The sequence below is a fragment of the Portunus trituberculatus genome, chromosome 17 (assembly GCF_017591435.1).
Source record: "Portunus trituberculatus isolate SZX2019 chromosome 17, ASM1759143v1, whole genome shotgun sequence".
NCBI classification, from domain to species: Eukaryota; Metazoa; Arthropoda; class Malacostraca; order Decapoda; family Portunidae; genus Portunus; species Portunus trituberculatus.
Genome location: NC_059271.1, coordinates 17,301,740 through 17,312,199, shown reverse-complemented (window position 1 = coordinate 17,312,199; position 10,460 = coordinate 17,301,740). Strand labels below are relative to the sequence as shown.

The 10,460-nt window shown below is 42.8% G+C and overlaps 1 protein-coding gene across 1 annotated transcript in view; it reads right to left on the bottom strand.

The window, feature by feature from the left end:
• Nucleotides 1-968, bottom strand: part of LOC123504876 (protein ZBED8-like) — a 1,809-nt gene extending 841 nt beyond the window's left edge. Inside the window, exon 1 of the mRNA XM_045255782.1 lies at nt 1-968. This exon is cut by the window's left edge and continues 841 nt beyond it. Within this exon, the coding sequence (XP_045111717.1) occupies nt 1-968 (968 nt within the window).
• Nucleotides 969-10,460: the final 9,492 nt, after the last annotated feature.

Sequence of the window (10,460 nt, the reverse complement as noted above, 5' to 3'; positions counted from 1 at the left end):
GACCCCATTTCATTACACAGTTCTTTGAAGATGCGGTGCTTCAGAGCACTATTTCGCACATAGTTCACACATTCCACTACAATTTTTAATACTTCTGTGAGTTTTGGAGACAAGGTTTTTGTTGCCAATGCATGCCTGTGCAGAACACAGTGCGTAACAATGATGTGTGGTGCATCTGCTTTCACCAGCGAACTGAAACCAGATTTTTGTCCCAGCATGACTGGAGCTCCGTCCGAACAAACTACAGAAACCATATCCCACGAAAGATTGTTGTCTCTGAAGAAGTCATCCACAAGTTTTTTCACGTCGGCTGCTTTAGTTGTTGTTGTGAGAGGCCTACAAAATAAAAAGTCTTCCTTTATCATGTCATCTTTCACATAGCGCACAAACACAGCAAGCTGGCATAGAGTGGAAACATCGGTGGTCTCGTCTAGTTGGAGGCTGAATTTTGCTGGGCTTGAAATCAGATCTGCAACTACTTGAGCCAATATGTCATTGCTCATGTCATCTATTCTGCTGCTGATGGTGTCATTTGAAAGAGGAATTTGGGACAACTTATTTTCAGCAGCTTTTCCCAGCATGATATTCGCCATCTTCGACGCAGCTGGTTTTATGAGTGTTTCACCAATGGTGTGTGGTTTGTCCTGCTTTGCAATCAGGTACGCAACTTCGTATGATGCTGTTAAGACTGGTTTGTCTATGGGTACAAAGCCGAAAACATGCAGAGTAGCCTTTTCATTGAATCTGGCTCTCTTCACATTGAATTCAGCAAGCATTGCGTTCTTGTATTTCCCATCTCCATGTAGCTTTATGAAGTGTTCCCTTAGTTTTGCCTGTGCCAGACTAGAATTGCTCAACTTGGCATTGCAAATCATGCATTGAGGACGCTGACTCCCATCATGTTCCGTTATACACGTGAATCCATACTGCACATATTCGTCTGACCACTTCCTTTTTTTGCTCGACATAGTTAGTATCAAGGGTTTGAAGTATTAAAAGGGAAATCACAAATCACGTGCGATCAAGACAGTCACAAGTCGACTACTGAGTGGAGTGAGTTGCCTGCAGCACAGATATCAAGGCCAAGCGATGTGGCGTGATCAGCTGCAGCCAATGATGGCCAAGCAGAGCGTGACGTCACGAATCATACGAGTGGGGTGAACCATGGGTGAACCAAACCACCGAACCCCTGAAACTGACTCACCGAACCCCTGGGGTTCGATCGAACCCAGGTTAAGAACCACTGATATATATATATATATATATATATATATATATATATATATATATATATATATATATATATATAAAGTATAGCTACATTACAAGAATATAAGTAAATAAATAAATACAGATATTGCATAAATATCCTACAGTCTGGGAGCAAATGTAGGATATTCCTTGCGTATATATCCCTGAGAGTGGCTGAGTCTAGGAGGTGGTCAATCCTCACCTCCAACAACACCCTGCATTGAGAGAAAGAGTTCTTTCGTCGAACGACAATTTACGCAAGTTTTTTTTTTTTTTATTGTCTAATTAATTTCTGGGGTCCCATATGTGTTCTTTTTCCCTCACCAACTCTAACATCTACCTCTCTACATTGACACCACATTTTTAAAGCTTACTCCGTGACGTCACAACCTAAATAAAGTCGCAAATCGACTGAACAAGACCAACATATTGGTCTTGTTTTGCGACTGGTTTCCCCAGTCCCTAGGCACCAATATTCAGTCGGAAACTGTAGTGAATTGCAATTTCAGTCGCAAATTGGCATGTGTGAACCCACCTTTAGTCAATGGATAGGGACAAATGTCTTGAAATCGCCCTCTTGAATAAAGTCTAATCATAGAACGTTGGAAATACAGATACACACAGGGAGTTCAGAGTTTACCAGAGAGAGCTATAAAAGACAGAATATACTTAACTCTTGCGTGAGAGTTGCACAGAACAGGAGTAAGAGGAAGAAGAAAGCCTTGTGCAGCGAGAGGCCACTGGAGGATGAGAGGCATGCGGTTAGCAAGATCAAAAGAGCACTTTGCATGAAAATAGCGATAAAAGATAGAGAGAGATGTAACATTCCGGCGGTGAGAAAGAGGCTGAAGAGTCAGTTAAAAGAAGGGAACTGATGAGCAAAAAAGCCTTTGATTCCACCCTATTTAATAAAGTTGTGTGAGTGGAACATCCCCTCTCCTGGAACATGTGAAGAGTATTCCACACAAGCATGGATAATAAAGCCCTTGTATAAAGTTAGCAATTAGGGAGGCGAGAAAAACTGGCGGAGTCTCAGAACGCCTAACTTCATAGAAGCTGTTTTAGCAAAAGATGAGATGTTAAGTTTCCAGTTTAGATTATGAGTAAAGGATAGGCCAAGGATATTCAGTGTAGAAGAGGGAGACAGTTAAGTGTCATTGAAGAAGAGAGGATAGTTGTATGGAAGGATGTGTTGAGATGATAAATGGAAGAATTGAGCTTTTAAGGCATTGAACACTACCAAGTTTTCTCTGCCTCGATCATAGATTTTAGATAGATCAGAAGTTAGTTGTTCTGTGACGTCCCTTCTTGACTTGTTGACTTTCTGAAGTGCTGGTCGTCTCTGAAAGGACGTGGAAAAGTGTAGGGTGGTATCATAAGCGTAGGAGTGGATATCATAAGAAGTTTGGTTAAAAAGATCATTAATGAATAATAGGAAGAGAGTGGGTGACAGGACAGAACCCTGAGGATCACTACTGTTGATAGATTTAGGAGAAGAATAGTGGCCGTCTACCAAAGCAGCAATAGAATGGTCGGAGAGGATACTTGAGATAAAGTTGCAGAGAGAAAGATAAAAGCCATAGGAAAGTAGTTTTGAGATCAGATCTTTGTGGCAGACTCTTTCAAAAGCTTTTGATATGTCTAACGCAACAGCAAAAGTTTCACTGAAATCTCTAAAAGAGGATGACCAAAATTCAGTAAGGAAAGCCAGAAGATCACCAGTAGAGCAACCTTGACGGAAGCCTTACTGGCAATCAGTTAGAAGATTATGAAGTGAAAGATGTTTAAGAATCTTCCTATTGAGGATAGATTAAAGAACTTTAGACAAGCAAAAGATTAAATCTATTGGATAGCAGTTTGAGGGATTAAAACAGTCATACTTCTTTGGAACTGGTTGAATGTAGGCAAACTTTCAGCAAGAAGGAAAGGTAGAAGTCGATAGACAGAGTTTGTAGAGTTTGGCCAGGCAAGGTGCAAGCACGGAAGCGAGGGTTTAGGCTAGCCAGGCCATGGAAAACATCATCACGAAGAATTTCAATTGATAGCATGAAATAGTCATGCAGAGGGAGGAGAAGAGGGAGGAACAAGACCAGAATCATTCAAGATAGAGTTATAATTAAAATTTGAAAGAAGAGTTCAGCTTTAGAGATAGAAGTGATGACAGTGGTGCCATCAGGACGAAATTGAGAAGGAAAAGATGAAAAAGTAAAGTTATTTGAGATGTTTTTGGCCAGATGCCAGAAGTCTTGAGAGGAGTTGGAGTTTGAAAGATTTTTACATTTTCTATTTATGAAGGAATATTTGGTGAGTTGAAGAACAGACTTAGCATGATTTCAAGCAGAAATACAAAGTGCATGAGATTCAGACCTTTTGTGGGCAACCTCTCTGTCATGTATAGCACGAGAACAGGCTCAGGTAAACCAAAGTTTAGAATAGAAGGTTTAGATTGAGAAAAAAGAGTGAGGAATGTACGTCTCCATGCCAGACACAATCAACTCTGCTATCCGTTCAGCACACGGAGATATGGGTCTCTGAAGGCCCTTCTACACTCCGACTTTTACGCCGGGGAATAACCGGAGTGCTGCGTGGGAAATAAGTGGTGAGCTTCCAAACTTGGCGTACAGGAAGGAGATTCTCCCGCGCTTTTCAGTCACCTGTGAACACCCAGAGGGGAAGTATGTATGCTGCATTTATGGATGCCCCCACTGTCAATATAGGTCAAGAGGTCACTGTGGTATCTGCTTCCATAAAACTGAAGAAAAAAAAAGGGGTCATTGATGCAGGGAATGTCTTTGCAGACAGAGTGAAAGAGGATGTAACGTGGCTGACGTACATCCTTCTGCACTGCTGACATACGAGAATGGGTGAGCGCTGGGTAATTCACCGCAAAATGGTTTTGGTTGATGGGCCAAGGAATATACAAGAATATGGAATCCTTGCTGGGATACCGCGCACTCGGTAGCCCGCCCACTTTTTATCATATATGGATGTCTTGGTAAAGCAGTTGGGTTATTCCCCGACGTAAAAGTCTGAGTGTAGAAGGGCCTTGACACGGAAACTGTAATCATTCCACGGAAAATCAACATAATACCACCTCAAGTCCCCCCCCCCCCCAAACTGGCAGAGGCAAAATGCCACAGGCACCTCTGCCTTGGGGGGATCCTGAAGAGAGATTGGAGAAATAGGACAAGATTGGGGGATCCCAACAGAGAAGATAAGATAACAGCATAAGCAGAAGGATTAGAGGTAAGAAAAAGATCAAGAAATGTTGGGGGTATCTCCAAGTTGGTCATGAATACGAGTAGGGTGTCGCACCAGTTGCTCTGTCATGTGGAATTATTATTTTTTTTTTTACGTCTGGTTTCCTTATTATATTAGGGATAGGAGGGTGCCTCCTGAGAGAGTGGATGCCCTTTCTAACCTCAGACTATGGCCAGTTTGAACCTGTGTGCTTGAGAACCGTGAGGCCCACAAAACATGCACGGTCCCACTGCACCACAGCGGACCCAAGCTCTACTGTATGTCATGTAGTATGGCAAAGTTGAATGGTAGTTCACCAAGATTGTCAGTGAAGGGAGAGGAAAACCAAAGCTGATGGTGAACACTGAAATCTTCAAGGATGGAGATCTATGTGAAAGGATAGAGAGACAGAATGTGCTCTATTTTGAAAGTTAAATAGTCAAAGAATTTACAATAGTCAGAGAAGTTAAGGGTGAGATAGACAGCACAGATAGATTTAGTTAAAAAGTGACTATTGAGTCGAAGCCAAATGGTGGAAAAATCGGAAGATTCAAGAGTGTGGGCACGAGAGCAAGTTAAGTCACTGCGCACATAGATGCAACATTCAGCTTTGGAGCGAAAATAAGGATAGAGGAAGTAGGAAGGAACAGAGAAGGGGCTACTGTCAGTTGTCTCAGACATCTGTGCGTTTCGGTGTACAGATTGAAAATTAGACTTAAGACGGCGAATGTTGCAGAAATTAATTAAGAAAAAGTTTAGGGAGGTGTCAAGACATTTTGGGTTGCCACCGATAGAGCAGTCCAGCATGGGGACATTTATGGTCTCCTCCTTAAAAGGGAACTCCGAGGCTGATGTAGGAGTCACCATTTTTTTTTTTTTTTAAGTGAAGTGTGTGTGTGTGTGTGTGTGTGTAATTCACTGTTTGATCGGCTGCAGTCTATGACGAGACACCCAGACGTTACCCTACGGAACGAGCTCAGAGCTCATTATTTCCAATCTTGGGATAGGTCTGAAACCAGGCACACACCACACACCGCGACAACAAGGTCACAACTCCTCGATTTACATCCTGTACCTACTCACTGCTAGGTGAACAGGGGCTACACGTGAAAGGAGACACACCCAAATATCTCCACCCGGCCGGGGAATCGAATCCCGGTCATCTGGCTTGTGAAGCCAGCGCTCTAACCACTGAGCTACTGGGCCGTTTGTGTGTGTATGTGTGTGTGTGTGTGTGTGTAGGAGGTGCTTGTAGTTTTGTGTGGAACTAGGATAGTTGTCTTTCAAGGGCAGGCTGTGACTACCTCCTTGAGTTGTGAGACACAAAGGGAAACTTTCAGCGAGTTCACAGCTGGCTTTGGTGGTGAGTTCACAGCACCCCCCTGAACTGATCCAGTCCAGAACTGGGCAGATCAAGACCGGTCCAGATCAGAATAATAGTGCTATTCAACCACGTTTTGGTAGGTGTCCACTACCTCCTTCAATGCTACTACTACTACTACTACTACTACTACTACTACTACTACTACTACTTTTACTACTACTACTACTACTACTACTACTACTACTACTACTACTACTACTATGGGGGTGATCAAAAAGTAATGACAGTGAGACCTTATATTTTCACAGTACAGAGGTAAATCCAAATAGTAGCCTACATTCCTTCAAAGTACTCCCCTCATGCCTGTATGCAGTGTTCCATCCTCCTTTGCCACTTCATGAAGCAATCACGGTACTAAGAAGCCGATATACTTCTTAGCTCTGAATTGACTGCTCGTGGTAGATCTTGGATGCGATGAAACAGTTTCCCTGCAATCGCACCCTTGATTTTTGGAAACAACCAAAAATCACAGGGAGGAAGGTCCGGCGAGTAGAGTGGGTGGAGGAGAAGTGTGATCCCCTGCTGCTCCAGGAACTGCACAGTGAGGCGAGCTTTGGTGGAGGGGCAGCATTGTCGTGGTGCAGCAAAAGGCGCGATCGGCGACGGGTTGGTGCAGACTTGGCCTGATGTTCCAGAACTTGAAGAAGGACGTGGTCAGTGTAGTACTGGGCTGTGATAATTGAGTGTTGAGGCATTACATCCACACATTGGTCCTTGAGAATTGAAGATGGTGAAAAGGCGCTTCCTGCTGCGAAATCCTTCCTTCAAAATCTGAGGTCGAGGCTCTTCACCACTTAGCCACACTATGTTAGACTGCTTGTCTCTGGTGGTGAAGAAGGAAATCCAACACTCATCTCCGGTAGCAACATCTGAGAACCGTTTTGGACCATTTGGCTCGAATTCGGCCAGCCAGCCATAGACGACAAATCCGCACCCGTTCGCTCTTCTGCTCTTCCGTAAGCGAATGAGGTATCCATCGAGCACACTTCTTCCTCAGCCTTACTGTTCATGCACGATGTCATGTGCACTCCCATAACTGACACCAAGGTTCAAGGATAAGAATCGAAGAGTAACAGTTGGATCTTCGTCAATGATGGAACACGCACGGACCGTTGTTGCTTCGGTCACGGATGTCCGAGGGCGGCCAGGACGATGATCATTTAGCTGAATTTTTCCGGTTGTAAAAGCTCGAATCTAGCGGGAAACAGTTTCCAATGATGGAGTTGACTCGGGAAAAACTTCCAATAATTCCCCTCTGATCTCCGTTGCTTTTTTTCCCGAGTTTCCACCCTGTGAAAGTCCAACCTTCTTTCGAAAAATCCAGGTTTCCAGTTAGAGGCATAAACCAACAATGACGCAATCGCACAGCGCAGCGAGAAAATGTAACCCAGACAAACAGCGACAAGCTCAAACACATCACAATAGGCAGTACTTGCTGCCCCTTGCTCCCCTCCCTCCCAGCATATACAGTCTCTCAGTTACGAGTCCGACTGTCATTACTTTCTAATCACCTCTCGTACTACTACTACTACTACTACTACTGTTACTATTACTACTGCTACTACTTCTTCTGCTACTGTTACTACTGCTACTGCTACTACTACTACTACTACTACTACTACTACTACTACTACTACTACTACTACTACTGCTACTACTTTTTCTGCTACTGCTTCTACTACTACTGCTACCACCACTACTACTACTACTACCACTGCTGCCACTGCTACCACTACTACTGCTGCTGCTACTGCTACCACCACTACCACTACTACTACTACTACTACTGCACTGCTGCTGCTACTGCTACTGCACTGCTACTACTACTACTACTACTACTGCTGTTGCTGCTGCTGCTACTGCTACTATAATTACTACTGCTGTTGCTGCTGCTGCTGCTGCTTAGGGACGTGCACAGAGTTGTAGAGGGGCAGGGGCTCAGAGTATTAAAAAGGCAGTTCAGTTCCATGTGAGTGCGTGAAGCACGCGAGCTGATTGATTGATTGATTGATACATTTATTGTTGAATTAATAAATAATTACAACAAAGGAGGAGGATGGACCCACGCGAGCTAAAAAAAAAAAAAAAAAAATGCATGGGCATTTATTTATTAATTAAAATGCATTTAACATTACAATCAGATTATGTTGATAACTGGTTTTCATTTACAATCTGATCTAACTAACTGAGGGTTTCCATAGCCGTATCATAACAGAGCTGGGCTCCATGAGCAATGAAAGGGACCACACAAATGAATTTAGCATTATTCTTCTCTGGGGGTTGGGTATCGTTTAGGTTTTATCTGATACCGGTACCAAACCGGTACTTCTGAAACGGTGCTGGTGTAGCAGTTTGGCGCTTTAATGGTGCCCGAGCCGGTGCTTAAAGAATGGAAAGCATACAAACTTTGTCCGAAAATGCTGCCTTTTTATTTTTAAGGCATTTTGTGAAGTGCAAGTTGAACTGAATATTAATAATAAGCTACAAATACAACAAAGACTAAGAAATAAATTAACCAACACAAAATAAAATTCACAGTAATCTGATGGGAGTAAATTTACTCATCACTATTTTATAGCCCTGCTTGACCACCCTGCTGCCCCTCACCACCCCACGAGTTCACCCCTGCTCCTCTGCTGTTTGACACACAGACATTATATAAGAACATAAGAAAGGAGGGAAGCTGCAAGAGGCCACCAGGCCTATACGAGGCAGTCCCAGTTTGCTTAATCTACCTAATTCCATCTATCTTCCCCATCCATGAATTTATCTAACCTTCTTTTAAAGCTCCCTATTGACTCAACCCTGACTACATGCCCACTGAGACTGTCCCACTCATCAACCACTCTGTTTGAAAACCAGTTTCTTCCCATTTCCTTCCTAAACCTGAATTTTTCAAGTTTAAACCCATTATTTCTGGTTCTGTCCCCGCAACTGATCCTATTAAGTCTCCTCTTAACCTACGTCTCTCTAAGGAATGCAGACTAAGTTTTTTCAGTCTCTCTTCATAGGGTATATCCCTCATTCCCTGTATCCTTTTAGTCATCCTCCTTTGCACTGACTTCAATTGAGCTATGTCCTTCCTGTAATGTGGGGACCAGAACTGTACCGCATAGTCAAGATGTGGCCTGACCAGCGCCAAGTATAATTTTAGTATTATTTCAGAACTCCTGCTTTTAACACTTCTAAAGATGAAACCTAACACTCTATTCGCCTTATTTCTGGCCTTGATACATTGCTTCCTTGTACCGAGATCAGAGCTAACTATGACTCCTAAATCTTTCTCATACTTGGAACTTCCTAGTGCCATCTATTGTGTACCTATTGTCTGGATTATCTCTACCCACATGCAGCACCCTGCACTTGTTAATATTGAACTGCATTAGCCATCTATCTGTCCATTGTTTCATCCTATCCAAGTCAGCCTGCAAAGCCTTGGCATCCGAATCGGACCTAATTAATCTACCTATCTTTGTGTCGTCCGCAAATTTACTGATATCACTCTTAATTCCACTAAGTCGTTGATATATATTAGAAATAATAATGGCCCTAAAACTGAGCCCTGTGGCACCCCACTAACTATTTCTCCCCACTCAGAATTCGAACCATTAATTACTACCTTTTGTTGCCTGCTGTCTAACCACGCTTTAATCCAGCCTAATAATCTACCCTCTATACCGTGTGTTTTAACCTTTTTTGAGAGCCTCTGGTGAGGTACTTTGTCAAAGGCTTTACTGAAATCTAAGTATAGAATGTCATAACTATCACCTTTATCTGCTGCCTCATAAACCTTGCTATAAAAGCTCAACAAGTTGGTAAGACACGACTTCCCCTTCGTAAATCCATGTTGTGTGTGATTTATCAAGCCGTGTTTGTCTAGGTGTTCCCTAATGTTTTACGCTAATATTGATTCCATTAGTTTACCCACAACTGAAGTTAAGCTGACAGGCCTGTAATTAGACGTTAAGGTTTTATCCCCCTTCTTAAATATGGGAACCACATTAGCTTCTCTCCACATTATCGGTACCTCACCTGACTCCAGTGACATCCTAAAAAGTGCCGCTAAAGGCTCGCTTACAACGTCCTTGCATTTCTTTAGAACCCTTGTATAAACTTCATCAGGTCCCAGTGACTTTAATTTCTTTAGTTTATCCAGTTAATCTATCTCCTGTTCTACCATCGCCTTAGTTATAAGGATATCTGTCAACTTTTCACTATCCTCTGCCCTAAATACCTCATCGCTATCTGGGATTTCCTGTGTTCTCTTGGGTGAAGACAGTTAAAAAATCCCTTAGGGTTCGTCTTTGCTTGGCTGGCTACCCTCAACTCATATTCACTTTTAGCTTTCTCGTTAACCTCTTGACTGATCTTAATAATTCATAGTATAGTGGCCTTAAAGCTTCATCTCCTGCCTTTAGCCTCTTAAATATATTCCTTTTTGCCCCATGCACCGCTTTCATCTGTCTGTCATCCACTTAGGATCGTTACTTCGTGATTCTATTGTTTTATAAGGAATGTTGGCTATCTGACCATCATGTATTTTATGTAGGAACTCGGTATAGCTCTCACTAATCCTCAGCTGACC